Source organism: Oncorhynchus gorbuscha, linkage group LG19 (genome assembly GCF_021184085.1).
Source record: "Oncorhynchus gorbuscha isolate QuinsamMale2020 ecotype Even-year linkage group LG19, OgorEven_v1.0, whole genome shotgun sequence".
Classification (NCBI taxonomy): domain Eukaryota; kingdom Metazoa; phylum Chordata; class Actinopteri; order Salmoniformes; family Salmonidae; genus Oncorhynchus; species Oncorhynchus gorbuscha.
In genome coordinates this window covers 63,770,763-63,786,491 of record NC_060191.1, presented here as the reverse complement: position 1 = coordinate 63,786,491, position 15,729 = coordinate 63,770,763, and the positions used below count along the sequence as shown (strand labels likewise).

Below are 15,729 nucleotides of genomic sequence, written 5' to 3'. Positions count from 1 at the left end.
TGCCGAGGGTGTTGTGTTGTGTTCAGGACAGATTTGAATAAGACAGAACTGGCCTACAGCCTGCTGGGATGTTTGAATATCAACGTCACCACTGACTGAGATGGGTGACAGATTGGGAGATATCAATTCATCATGACTTTAGGATGCCACCAGGGCATTATACACAACGGCTCTCCTCCACTTTACCTTGTCGACCGACACAATACATTTTTCATGAATGTAATCTCTGCTCTTAGATAGGTCTGGTGAGGACAGAGAACGGTATCTACTCAAAACTATAATCAATGTATGATGCCTCCAACAGCCCCCAACATTTGACCGGGTTCAAAGAGATATTACTTTTGGGCTGCCAAATAATAAATAATGGATACCCTACTTGCTTTATATATTAGCTTTCAACGTGGAAATCTATTAGGATGACTCTATAGAGTGTTACTTGTCTCAAAGACTGAATAGCTGCATGTGGTCCACCAGTAGCAGTTCTGTGGACATCGGTAACATCTTTCTGTGGAGCTGCATTCTAACCTCTGAGTCTAGACAGAGTGTTACTGAATGTAAAGCTGAGATGCTACATCAATCTGAGAGATGTGTTGTTCCACCCACTAATGACCTCCGACTAGATATATGATACATGCAGACAGTGATGAATGATCTGACTACACATGTGTTAGTCACCCACCCCTCCTCTCCTCTCCCTCCCTCCATCTCTCCACTATGTTCAGGGTGTCATGGCTGATAGGCCAGTGATTCAGTTGAACTTGTAAACAACAGGCTCCATCTGTCTCCATCACCTTTAATAACAGCTCAATGCTTACTCTGCTTTATTTAGAAGAATAGGAGAGTAGGCAGCAGGTCTGTGTTTGGATTAGACAGGAGGGACGCAGCCACAGCACTCCATGAGTTAGTATGCACACACATGCGTCTCTTACACAGTCTCACTGCAACAACACTGCAGTCAGAGAGGGAGGGGGTTGGGGGTGACAAGCAATGGGAGAGAGAGAGGTCTGCATTGAAATATTCAGACTAAGCCTTTCTTTGAGGTCAGTGGTTTGGACCTCTACACACACACATACAGTCTTGTATAACTAACCTTGTGGGGACACAATTCAGTCCCATTCAAAATCCTTTTTTCCCTAAGCACTAAACCAACCCTGACCTTAACCTGAAATCCTAACCTTAACCCTAAACCTAGCCCTGACCCTAACCTTAAACTTAATTCTAACACTAATTCTAACCTTAACCCTAAACCCCATAGAAATAGCATTTGACCTTGTGGGGATTATCAAAATGTCCCCAGTTATTTTTTTACGATTCTTGTGGGGTCTTCTGGTCCACACACACACACACACACACACACACACACAATATTTAAGAGCAACTCAGAGAAGGCTGAATTCCAAAGACAATAAAATATTTTGCATACAGTTGATAAGCATCACTTCTGGGGGTGCCCTAGACACACACACACCAGGAACAAAGAGAAAGAGACAATGAATGAAGTATTATGAGCTTAGATGACAAATATCAAGAAATGGTCAAAGGAAGTATTATGCACAAAGCAAGTATTGTTTAAATCTGCATTTGCAAGGTTTTGGGTAACCTGACCAAATTCACATAGAACAGTGAGTTATAGATCTGTCATTCTCATTTAAAGCAAGTCTAAGAACAGGTAGATCTGTTTTTAAGTTTTGTTTAGCAGCTTCAAACAGCTGAAAATACAACAGTTGAGGTTATGGAGAGTATATTTTACAGCAGATTAGATGGCACTGTGCTTTTTTTTTTTCACAAAAAGTTTAAAAAACTAAACTAAAACTATTCGAATTTTACAACCAGGAAATGGCGTAGCGATTTCTGCATAGTGCAGTTTTAATACAATTGTCAAATGAATGGATTCACAAATAAGGCATAATGCTTAAGTTACAAGAAAATACTAGCATTACAATGCATTATTCTAGGCATGATCAGAGGGGGAGAGAGAGAGAAGTCATAGCCTGAAAAGGCCATGCCCCAAGAGTCCCTGGAGTGGAGAGAGAAAGAGAGAGTGTATCTCACCAGTGCAAGTCAGGAACAAAGAGAAAGAGACAATGAATCTCAGTCAAAATCTTGTTGACCAATAGCATTATTGTTACCAATCAAATATCAGACCTACAGGAAGTAAAGACAACTGAATCTCTGCTTTAAAGAGAGAAAGTGAGACAGAATGGGGGATGTCAAAAGCAACACAGAGAAGGCTGAATTCCTGAGAAGACAATAAAACCTTTTGCATACAGTTGAGTCGCCTAACACACACACAACAATAAAAGCAATGTATTTGTAATGAATCTGCGGTAGAGGCCTGGCGCGTGAGTCCCTCACTGTGTTGTTTTATTATGAATGCTGCTGAGCCAACAGGCTGTGGAATAGCGTCAGGTGACAAGCCCTTCCCTGTTCTTATGCTAATCCTCATTGACATTTCCCTCAACAGCACACCGGTCCTGAACATCAAGACGGACCAGTCAACCATCCAACGTTAACCACTATAAAAGCCTCACATGGTGCAACAACCAATCTACAATCACTGCCAGCAGATACTACTCATGTGGCATACGTATTATCACAAAAATGTGGCTACAATTCAAGATCTTTATTTCCCCCATCAAAAGCAAATACAAGCATGTGTGTGTGTGTTTGTATTTCCTCTTGTGTGTTTCCTCATGTGTGTGTGTGTGTGTTTGTATTTCCTCGTGTGTGTGTGTTTCCTCTTGACATGAATTTAATATGAACTAACATAGTCACCTTGGTCATAGACTGTTTTCTCTGCTACCGCACAGCAAGCCATACCGGAGCGCCAAGTCTAGGACCAAAAGGCTCCTTAAAACGTCTGGGATAGGTGGGACGCAATCGTCCCACCTGGCCAATAACCAGGGAAAATGCAGAGCGCCAAATTCAAATAAAATACTATAAAAATCTAACTTTCATTATATCACACATGTAAGATACCAAATGAAAGCTGCACTCTTTGTGAATCCAGCCAACATGTCAGATTTCAAAAAGCTTTCGGCGAAAGCATACGATGCTATTATCTGATGATAGCACAACAGTAAACAAAGAGAGTAGCATATTTTAACCCTGCAGGCACGACACAACTCAGAATTAAAAATATAATTAATGCCTTACCTTTGACGAGCTTCTTTTGTTGGCACTCCAATATGTCCCATAAACATCACAAATGGTCCTTTTGTTCGATTTATTCCGTCCATATATATCCAAAATGTCCATTTATTTGGCGCGTTTGATCCAGAAAAACACAGCTTCCTAATTGCGCAACGTTACTACAAACTCTCAACAGTTACCTGTAAACTTTGCCAAAACATTTCAAACTACTTTTTTAATAAAACTTTAGGTATTTGTAAACATTAATAATCGATCAAATTGAAGACAGGATGATCTGTGTTCAATACCATAAGAAAACAAACTGATGCAACTTTTCTGGTCATGAGCCTCTCTCAAACAGTCCACTTCAAGTGACTCTCATTCAAAATGGCCGTACTTCATTACACAAAGGAAAAACCTCAACAAATTTTCTAAAGACTGGTGACATCCAGTGGAAGTGGTAGGAACTGCAAACAAGTCCCTTAGAAATCTGGTTTCCCAATGAAAAACAATTGAAAAGACACGTGACTTCAAAATAAAATCTGAATGGTTTGTCCTCTGGGTTTTGCCTGCTATATAAGTTATGTTATACCCACAAATATGATTCAAAAAGTTTTAGAAACATCAGAGTGTTTTCTATCCAAATGTACTAATAATATGCATATCTTATATTCCAGGGATGAGTAGCAGGCAGTTGAATTTGGGCACACTATTTATCCAAAAGTGAAAATGCTGTCCCTTATCCTGAAGAAATTTTAACAGCTTCTACCCCCAAGCCATAAGACTGCTGAACAATTAATCAAATGGCCACCCGGACTATTTACATTGACACTGCTGCTCCTCGCTGTTTTTATCTATGCATAGTCACTTTACAAATCACCTCGACTAACCTGTACCCCCGCATATTGACTCGGTATCGGTACTCCCTGCATATAGCCTCTTTATTGTTATGCATTTTTTTGTTACTTTAGTTTATTTAGTAAATATTTTCTTACCTCTATTTCTTGTCCTGCATTATCTGTTAAGGGCTTGTAAGTGAGCATTTCACGGTAAGGTTGTATTCGGCGTATGTGACAACTAACATTTGATTTGATTTGACATAGAATGAATACACGTACAAGAGTGTAACAATTCAGGAGAGCAGAATGATGGGTGCACCCAGGACAGAGACCTCTCCCGAATCACAGGTTCAGCCACCTCACTGTCCGTATGTACTCCAGGTTCCGACGGTCAGTGAGGAGGAGGAATTGGACCTTGGCGCCGTCCAGCCAGTGTCTCCACTCCTCTAGTGCTAACTTTACCACCAAGAGCTCCCGGTAGCCGACGTCATAGTTCCTCTCTGCAGGAGACGGAGACAGTTTTTTAGAGTAATAGGCACATGAATACAATTTGTGTGGGTTACTTGGCATTGTGATAGGACAGCTCCCACACCCACTTCTGAGGCGTCCACCTCCACCATGAAGGGCAGTGAAGGATTTGGGTGTTTCAGCAACGGGGCGGAGGTGAAACTCCCCTTCAGTAGGCGGAAGGCTTCATCAGCTGCAGGACTCCACATCAACTTATGGGGACCACCCTTGCAGAGAGAGTTGTGGCGACGGCTCTAAAGTTTTTAATAAAGCGACTACCTGACACCCAAGCATGTCCTGGAATACCTCGTTCATGAATGCCTGGAACACAGACGGAGCGTTGGCTAATCCATAAGGCATCACCAAATACTCATAGTGTCCAAACATGGTGCTGAAGGTCATCTTCCATTCATCCTTCTCCCGGTTGAAGATCAGATTGTAGGCACTCCGCAATTCCAGGTTAGTAAAAAAGAGGGTAGCTGTTCTTGGTGGTGATGGAGTGGTGAGGCATGTGGCCCTTACCTCCATGGGTTTATGCTCTGAATCAGAATGGTCAACGAAGGTAGGAGAGAAGCGATGGGGTTATCTATGCTCCCGAAGAAGGTTCTCCAGATGGATGACCATTGAGATGAGTGCACCCAAGGAGATGGTGTCGTCTCAGCATGCCAACTCCGTCTGGACCTCTTTGCGCAATCCTCTTCTGAATAAGGTGTGGAGCTCTGGCTTATTCCATCTCCTGGATGCTGCCACTGTACGGAAGGTGAGTGTGTGCTCCGCAGCGGTCTGGCCATCCTGCCGTAGTTGGAGTAGGTGCTCACCCTCCAGTTGCTCCAGCTGGTCGTGTTGTTGGCGAAGTAGGTCTTCCTGCTCGGCGACCATCTGGGAGATGTCTCAGTTGACTGCAGCTTCCATTTAATGAGGCAGTATTCTGTAACAAAGATGCAGGGAGTCAAGAAGCAGGTGCTGTCTTTGAGTTTTATAAGAACGAACAGGAGTAGCATCTGAACATGAACACAGGATACTGCCTTATGGGTGACAACCACGCAGTGCTAGATAAAGGGGGAGTAATCAGGGAAGTGATGAAGTTCAGGTGTGCCTAATGAAGAGGTGCAGGTGTGCATAATGATGGATTCCAGGTGTGTGTAATGATGGGTTGCCAGGACTGGTGGTTAGTAGACCGGCAACGTCGAGCACCAGAGGGCGGGAGGAGCAGGAGAAGACGTGACAAGCAGTTGTGACATAATGTTACACATGTTGCTGCTACCGTCTCTTATGACTGAATATAACTTCTGGACATGAGAACAGTGATTACTCACCGCGGATTGGAAGAAACCTTTTCCTTTAACGAGTCCGGCGAGAATGATGGCCTGCTTTCACTGGAACAGGCCCAGATCCACATCTACTGCGTGAAGAAAAGACAGGAAAAGGGGCCGCAGATCGGGCAGCCTTCTGAGAATCCCTCTCCCTCCCTCTATACTCCCATTGCCATCCATTCTTATTACTAACATGCAATCATTGTAAAAATCAAATTGATGACCTACAATTAAGATTATCCTACCAACGGGACATCAACAACTGTAACATCTTATGATTCACCAAGATGTGACTGAACAACGATACGGATAATATAGAGCTAGCATCATTTTCCATGCACCGGCAGAACAGAGAAGCTACTTCTGGTAAGACAAGGGGTGGGGTGTGTGTCTATTTGTCAATAACAGCTGGTGCGCGATGTCTAATATTAAAGAAGTCTCAAGGTATTGCTCACCTGAGGTAGATCACATTATGATAAGCTCTAGACCACACTATCTGTCTAGAGTTCTCATCTATATTATTCGTAGCCATCTATTTACCACCACAGAACGAAGCTGGCACTAAGACCACTCTCAACTAACTCTATAAGGCCATAAGCAAAGAAGAAATTGAAGTGGTGCTCCTATTGGCCAGGGACTTTAATGCAGGCAAATATAATCAGTTTTACCAAATTTTTACCAGCATGTCACATGTGCAACCAGAGAAAAAAAAATCTAGACCACCTTTACTCCACACACAGAGATGCATACAAAGCTCATGGCACACATCAACAGTATACTCCAGGAAACCCTAGACCCACTACAATTCTCATACCGCCCCAACAGATCCACGCAATCTCAGTCGCACTCCACACTGTCCTTTCTCACCTGGACAAAAGGGACACCTATGTGAGAATAATGTTCATTGACTACAGCTCAGTGTTCAACACCATAGTGCCCACGAAGCTTATCACTAAGCTAAGGACTCTGGGACTAAACACCTCCCTGTGCAACTGGATCCTGGACTCCTGACGGGGCTCCCCCAGATGGTAAGAGTAGGCAACAACACGTCTGCCACGCTGATCCTTAACACTGGGGCCCCTCAGGGGTGTGATCTTAGTCCCCTCCTGTATTCCCTGTTCACCCATAACTGCTTGGCCAAACAGGACTCCAACACCATCATTAAGTTTGCTGCTGACACAATAGTGGTAGGCCTGATCACCAACAATGATGAGACAGCCTATAGAGAGGAGGTCAGAGAACTGGCAGAAAAGGTGGCCCGAACAGGCCCCCATTAACATCGCCGGGGCTGCAGTGGATCGGGTCGACAGTTTCAAGTTCCTTGACGTCCACATCACCAATGAACTATCATGGTCTAAACATACCAAGACAGTCGTAATGAGGGTACAACAAAAACTTTTCCCCCTCAGGAGAATATTGGCATGGGTCCCCAGATCCTCAAAAAGGTGATACAGAGGGTAGTACAAATGGCCCAGTACATCACTGGGGCCAAGCTTGCTTTCATCAAGGACCTATACAATAGGAGGTGTCAGAGGACATCCCATAAAATTGTCAGAGACTCCAGTCACCCAAGTTATAAACTGTTTTCTCTGCTACCGTACGGCAAGTGGTACCGGACGCCAAGTCTAGGACCAAAAGGCTCCTCAACAGCTTCTACCCCCAAGCCATAAGACTGCTGAACAATTAATAGAATCGCCACCGGACAATTTACATTGACCCCCTCCCTTTTTGTACACTGCTGCTACTCTCTGTTTATTATCTATGTATAGTCACTTCACCCCTACCTACATGTACAGATTACCTCAACTAATCTGTACCCCTGCACACTGACTCTGTACGCGTGCCCCTGTATATAGCCTCGTTATTGTTATTCTTATTGTTACTTTTTATTTTTATTTTTTATTTTAGTCTACTTGTTAAATACTTTCTTAACTTTTCTTGAACTGCACTGTTGGTTAAGGGCTTGTAAGTAAGTATTTCAAGGTAAAGTCTACACTTCTATTCGGCGCATGTGACAAATAAAGTTTGATTTTATGTGTGTGTAGCATGAATGTATAACATCTTTATTTACCCTTTTAACATTAAATACAAGCATGTGTGTGGTGTGTGTGCCTGTGTGCGTGTGCGTGTGCGTGTGTGTGTGTGTGCGTGTGTGCGTGCGTGTGTGTGTGCAGACATTGGTGGTGTAGCACAGGGTATTCAGGCTGGCCCTGGGTACCTGTGCTGTGTGGGGTAAACTCATACCCACTCAACAGCCCTGCTGGAGGGCGGTACAGGTACTTCATGTTTGTGTGCGTGTCAACATCACCTGAAGTGATTACAGTCCCACCAGTACAAGGGTTTATAAAAGCACACATGTGTAGCACTGCAACAAGTGTCAGAACACCAAGTACAGGACACACCAGAGACCAGGCTGAGAGAGACAGCGACAGAGGGCAACCAATGTGCAACACAATTTGGGATTTCCACAGTTTACACACTGACAGGTAAGCTCAGCTTGCGTGAGGACATCATCTTAGTTGGACCATTATCATCCAGTGAGGGAAAACTTTGCTTTGTATTCTCCCATTATAATAACAGTCCATTATGTTGATATGTACCCCCTTTGAGGCTAAGGTGAGCTTGCCGTTATGTCTACTCTCCCTTAACAAAAGTGCCGCGTATATTTTTTAATTGACATTCCGCTAACGTTCTTGTTTACAAAAACCCTATGAGTGAAGAGTGGCATGTCTGCCAGTAAACATATTGTATGTTATATGACTGATCTGACTCCATTACAAACGTTGTATACAGGTGGGTGTGTAGTGGGGTTAGTTTGTGGTCTTGTATAGTGTTGAGGATTTTAACATTAAAAGGAAATGGTCTTGAGAGGGCAATTTTTTTATTGCTATTGTTATATGAGAAATGTACAGTCGGGACGGTCTCTCTCCAAAAGGGGAAAAGAAGTAGCTGACTTTCTGAACTCTCACCGTAGAAGTAAATCATACAACATGTGCCTACATTTATCAGTGTAAACATTGAGTGAATTATTTAATTGGCTGAAAGATCAAAATGTGAATAACATTGCATTTAATCACAAACGGATGATTACAAGGGTGGAAATGGCTCCCCTTGGCATTGATTGCACAACCTTTAAATAAATGATTATAACGTTTTCCTGGGCAAATCATTACTTGTTGAATAGTTATTAGCGACAATGACAACTGAACCACACTGTACTAATAAAATGATCACTCTATTTCAAAAGTATATTATTTAAAAGCATCAGCCAAGCATTGTATCAAAGTACATCTCAAATGATCTTGGCATTCATTACATCACCTTACAGTAACAATTGGGGGGGGGGGTGTCATGATTACGTGTGAAAGGCTTTGTGAGATCCAAAGCTTCTCAACAAAGAACCGTGTGTGACTATCGGATTTCAGTTTATGAAATACAGGACTTTTCTTGCTTTGAGAGTAAGAACAAAGCTTACTGCACTGGTCATTTAGTACTTAACAGTCGCACCACCATCCAACTATTTGGCATAGCTTGGCAACAACACAGGCCACATTTATTCAGAGAACATTTTCTTGCCAGGGACCATCCATCAAAGAGTTTACCTTACCAGTGGTTACTATGACAGTTTTATATAATTAACATTTTAGTCATTTAGCAGATGCTCTTATCCAGAGTGAGTTACAGGAGCAAGTACAATATAGGGGCACATCAACAGATTTTTCACATAGTCAGCTCAGGGATTCGACCCAGCAATCTTTTGGTTTCTGGCTCAACACTCTTAACTGCTAGGCTACCTGCCACCCTATATGCAGCTACAGGTTGCCTTGCAAAAGTATTCATCCCCCTTGGCATTTTTCCTATTTGTTGCATTACAACCTGTAATTTAAATAGATTTTTATTTGGATTTCATGTAATAGACATACACAAAATAGTCCAAATTGGTGAAGTGAAATAAAAAGAATAGCTTGTTTAAAACAAAAAAAAAAATAGAAAACAAAAAAGTGGTATGTGCATATGTATTCACCCATTTTGCTATGAAGCCCCTAAATAAGATCTGGGGCAACCAATTACCTTTAGAAGTCACAAAATTAGTTAAATAAAGCGCACCTGTGTGCAATCTACAACCAGTCATGTCACATGATCTCAGTATACATACACCTGTTCTGAAAGCCCCCAGAGTCTGGAACACCACTAAGCAAGGGGCACCACCAAGCAAGCGGCACCATGAAGACCAAGGAGCTCTCGAAACAGGTCAGGGATAAAGTTGTAGAGAAGTACAGATCAGGGTTGGGTTATAAAAAAATATCTGAAACTTTGAACATCTCACTGAGCACCATTAAATCCATTTTTTTTAATCGAATGAATATGGCAACAAAAAGACCAAAGATAACCCTGAAGGAGCTGCAAAACTCCACAGCGGAGATTGGAGTATCTGTCCATAGGACCACTTTAAGAGTGGCCAGAAAAAAAGCAATTTCTTAAAGAAAAGAATAAGCAAACACGTTTGGTGTTCGCCAAAGGGCATGTGGGAAACTCCCCAAACATATGGAAGAAGGTACTCTGGTCAGATGAGACCAACATTGAGCTTTTTGGCCATCAAGGAAAATGCTATGTCTGGTGCAAACTCATCACCTCTCATCACCCCGAGAACACCATCCCTACAGTGAAGCATGGTGGTGGCAGCATCATGCTCTGGGGATGTTTTTCATTGGCAGGGACTGGGAAACTGGTCAGATTTGAAGGAATGATGGGTGATGCTAAATACAGGGAAATTCTTGAGGGAAGCCTGTTTCATTCTTCCAGAGATTTGAGACTGGGACGGAGGTTTACCTTCCAGCAGGACAATGACCCTAAGCATACTGCTAAAGCAACACTCGAGTGGTTTAAGGGGAGACATTTAAATGTCTTGTAATGGCCTATTCAAAGCCCAGACCTCAATCCAATTGAGAATCTGTGGTATAACTTAAAGATTGTTGTTCACCAGTGGAACCCGTCCAACTTGAAGGAGCTGGAGCAGTTTTGTCTTGAAGAATGGGCAAAACTCCCAGTGGCTAGATGTGCCAAGCTTATAGAGACATACCCCAAGAGACTTGCAGCTGTAATTGCTGCAAAAGATGGCTCTACAAAGTATTGACTTTGGGGAGGTGAATAGTTATGCACTTTCAAGTTTTCAGTTTGTTTCACAATAAAAAATATTTTGCACTTTCAAAGTGGTAGGCATGTTGTGTAAATCAAATGATTTACAAATGACAACCCCACAACAAATCAATTTTAATTCCAGGTTGTAAGGCAACAAAATAGGCTAAATGCCAAGTGGGGTGAATACTTTTGCAAGCCACTATATGTGGTTGTAGTAGGCTAGATGAGGATGCTGTTATAGCAGCAAAGGGTGGACCAACTCCCTATTAATGCCCATGATTTGGAATGAGATGTTCAACGAGCAGATGTCCACATACTTTTGGTCATGTAGTGTAGCCCACTTACCCACACACTTAAACCCTAGTATTTATACAATCAAGTACCCATACACCCATATCCTGATGCTAAATGCACTATTTGTTACTCCGCCTATATTCTCCAAGACACCACAGTAACCTAAATCCACCTATTCGCTGCACATTCCAACCCTGTTATTTGCATATCTTAGTTCTGTGACCTTTGACCGGTCTACTGCTACATGCAAGCCATAATTGTTAGAAAAATTGCTGTTCTTCTGCATTTTAGCCCCAATATTTAGACAAACCAGGTCTTCACCTATACTTCAGCTCCAATTTACATACCAAAGTCTGCACCTGTTCTTGAACTCAATTAGCCAACTAAGCCAGGTCTACATGTGCCAAACCATAAATATCCATAAACTGTAAAACAGGTCTACCCCTGCACCTCAACTCCAGTAAACCAGGTCTAGCATTGTATTCAGCAAAACGCCCATAAACCAGGTCTAGCATTGTGCAAGAGACACTAAACTAAACAAACCTATTGTTATTAAATATTTGTTAAGATATTACACCAATTCCCCCTTAAATAACAAAATAGTATTTTTACAGTCAAAATCACTGATTTAAACATAGTAAAAGGCTAATGGATAACGGTAAAATCATCTGGCTCTTAACTATGGCATGTGCCCAGGATTACAAAATGTAAGTGCATATTCAAATGTACAAGTGATGCACAGCAACTGCTAGTAAGTAGAGAAGCGTGGTTGGGGCAGGTATGTGAAGTCATTCCATTGATCATAGACTGACTGAGGTGTTTGTGCTGGTGAGTTTTTTCATATAATGATATTTTGATGAAATTGAATGTCAGTTTAACCCAATTCGTATTTGACAAACATATTCTTATTATCTCTAACAGAAGACAGGACCTAGAAAATTATGTTTGGCATCAGGAAGCGCATCCAGGACCACCTGGTGGAGCGAAGAATCCGCCGAACCCGGCTGGTGACCAAATATGGCCAATGCAACATTGAATTTGGTAACGTGAAATGCGGCAACCAGTTTGCCTTCCTCGTGGACTTCTGGACGACCTTCGTAGAGTTCCGCTGGCGCTTTGTCCTCTTCTTCTTCACCGTCTCGTTCACCCTGAGCTGGTTCATCTTCGGACTACTGTGGTTCTGGATCGCCTGGAGCAACGGGGACCTGACCTGGCAGAACCCCTCAAAAGGCCACAAGTACTGTGTGGAAAATGTTTCCGATCTCATTACAGCATTCCTCTTCTCCATGGAGACCCAGACCAGCATCGGGTATGGTGTACGCGTCATCACCCCTCACTGTTCTGGTGCTGTAACCCTCATCATTGCCCAGTTTCTCATAGGTTCCATCATCAACTGTTTCATGTGTGGAATCATCCTGGCCAAAATCTCCATCCCTAAGAAAAGGGCCAAGACCATCACATTCAGTCAGACAGCTGTCATCTGTCCTAAGAAGGACTTCCTTTGCCTCATGATAAGAGTGGCCAACTTACGCAAGACCCTGATGATCGGGAGCCAGATTTATGGCAAGTTGTTGAGGACAACCATCAAACCCAATGGGGAGACAATCATCATGGATCAGGTGAACATTGAGTTCATGGTGGACGCTGGGAAGGACAACCTCTTCTTTGTGTGCCCTCTCACACTCTACCATGTGATTGACAAGGCGAGCCCTTTTTTTGAGATGGCAGTGGACACACTCCATAAGCAGGAATTTGAGCTGGTGGTCTTTCTGGACGGCACAGCCGAGACCACCAGCTCAGCCTGCCAGGTCAGGACCTCCTTCATCCCTCAGGAGATCATGTGGGGTTACAGCTTCCTGCCAATCATCTCCCGCAGTAAAGAGGGCAAGTACAGAGTGAACTTCTCCAACTTCTCCAAAGTGGTGCCCGTGGCCACTGCACATTGTTCCTATTGCTTCCACAACATGAAGGGACACCACCTCCACTCCATTAACGGAATCGACAATTGGGAATTTGAAGCAAATGATAACTTAGAACAACCTAATATGACCAAGTTGTGAGCTTATGTGGCCTGAGGAATAGAAGACAGTTATAGGTTGTACACGCTTAGAAAAATGGATGCTAAATGGTTCTTCGGCAGTGCCCATAGAATAGCTATTTTTAGTTTAACATTGCAAAAATTACAAATCTTTGTCTCATCTCGCACCAGCGACTCCTGTGGTGGGCCAGGCACAGTGCACGCCAACCAAGGTTGCACAGTGTTTCCTCCAAAACATTGGTGTGGCTGGCTTCCGGGTTGAATGTGCGCTGTGTTAAGAAGCAGTGCGGCTTGGTTGGGTTGTGTTTCGGAGGACGCACGGCTTTCAACCTTCATCTCTGCTGAGCCCGTACGGGAGTTGTAGCGATGAGACAAGATAATTAATTAATAAGTAATTACTAACAATTGGACACCATGAAATTGGGGAGAAAAAGAGGGTAAAATTTACAAATAAAAATCATATTATCCTATTTTAAGACTGATTTACATATCAAGTGCTAACTGTGTTAGACTATTTAGCTTGTTTTAGGAATATATGTCTTGAGTTGTCTTACCACAAGTTAAATGAGACACATTCTTGAGGGAACAGCTTTTTGAAGCTGGAATCTACTGATGACAATAATTTGAAGATATCACACTTGAAGAGACTATCAAATTCATATTTGTATTAAAAACATTTACAATCCAGATATGATTCAAACTGCTTTTTTCAAGATGCCACAGCAGACACTTTTATGCAAAGCAACTTACAGTACATTATGTGAATTCCCCCAGTGGGAAACTCCAAACCTGCCATCTGAGCTAGTGCTAGATAACATTAGAACACCTATTCATTATAACTGTGACGTGCAAGGACATCCCCAAGATAATGCTTCATTGGAGCACATGCTGCTTTTGAAAGTGAGTGAGTATTAGGACATAAAATCTATAAGCCTTTCCTTATATACCAACTTTGGGGCATGGGCAAGGTTAGGTACAGCAACTTCATATGCTAACAAATCCCTCCTCAGACCCAAGGTGTCATAAGGCTGATAATCAAATAAATAGTAGGAAGAGTTTGCTCAATTCTGGAACATTGTCATTCACGTTGGTAATGATCAAAGACTTTTGACTTGTATATTTATTCCCATTTAGAACAAGCCACTTCACTGACACAACATGTCATAATTTGTCAATACCACAGAACTCTATCTTTTGCCTGATCATGGTCCCAATTCTCTTTCATGTGTAAAAAATGGGATGTTGTGAGCCATTCACCGTTTGACTGCATTCAAACAGCTGATTATGCTTCACCAGTGATTTGCTAACATTTTTTAAATCTTAGATTTTGGAAGTCCATTGCTTAAAAATAACGTGCTTTGATTCAAATCACATGCACATGTGGCTTACCATAGTACACAAATACTTAATTTGTGTGGGAAGGTGAAGTAAATCATGTTGCTTGAGTGTTACATTATCAATACAAATCTGCTTGAAATTTTTCAAATGCTGCTTGATTAATAACTTGAATCTTGAAATGGTTTGAAGCTAAATCACTAGAGCAAAAAGTATCTGGGTAAACTCTATCAACTCAAGCATGGTTAAGTGATAATGCCAGATAATTGTTTGGAGGATATATTGAAAATGAGGTGTTGCGCTACGAAGGGTTAAATAAAACATTGGCTATAGGCTATGTCATTCAAGAATCCATCCTTGCACCAGGCTGAGAAGCTGCAGAAAACAAGACCATTTTTATTGCTGTGGTTCTGTATGAGTGTAGTAGCAACTCTGGAAAAAGGATTTTCAAAATGAACAAACATTGCCAGTGCCTCTTCATGTACTGTCCCGTGGTCTTAGAATGTCTCTCAAACATCTGCTTCATTTGGTCCCTCATCTCAGTTAAGCCTGATATTATTCCACCACAGATACAATGTTGCTGCCAGTCCTCTGAAACATAAAGACAAAAAACAAGCACAAAGAAATGTATGACATGAATGTACTAAACTAGTCCAGCAGCCTCAAACAACATTCACCAATACATTAGCCTTGTTCAATGTGATATCTCGTAGTGTCTCCTGTGCCTCTTGTGGAGCATCCTCAACATCTCCATGCACTGACAAAGCAATAAGTTCGGGCATTTGGGTCTGTTCGGGTCTAATGCAACCAGAAAAAAGGGAGGTTTCATAATTGTCACATTCGTAGGACTGTTGATCTCTGTTTGGTAGCTACAAGGCTACAAGGTTTGTAGCGATCGTCTGTGGTGGAAAAAGGTGTGGACCAAAACGCAGAGTGGTAAGTGTTCATGTTTTTTTATAAAGTAATGAACACTGAACAAAACAATAAAGGTGAAGTAATCAAACTGAAACAGTCCTGTGTGGCACCAACACTAACACTGAAAATAAACACCCACAACTCAAAAGTGAAACCAGGCTCCCTAAGTATGATTCTCAATCAGGGACAACGAATGACAGCTGCCTCTGATTGAGAA

The 15,729-nt window shown here is 42.2% G+C and overlaps 1 protein-coding gene across 1 annotated transcript; it reads left to right on the top strand.

The window, feature by feature from the left end:
- Positions 1–8,159: 8,159 nt before the first annotated feature.
- On the top strand, positions 8,160–13,949 carry LOC124006422 (ATP-sensitive inward rectifier potassium channel 1-like). The gene is made up of 2 exons (XM_046316430.1): positions 8,160–8,277; positions 12,146–13,949. The coding sequence occupies exon 2, from the start codon at positions 12,166–12,168 to the stop codon at positions 13,282–13,284; it is 1,119 nt and encodes a 372-aa protein (XP_046172386.1). The 5' UTR covers positions 8,160–8,277; positions 12,146–12,165; the 3' UTR covers positions 13,285–13,949.
- The last annotated feature ends 1,780 nt before the right edge of the window (positions 13,950–15,729 follow it).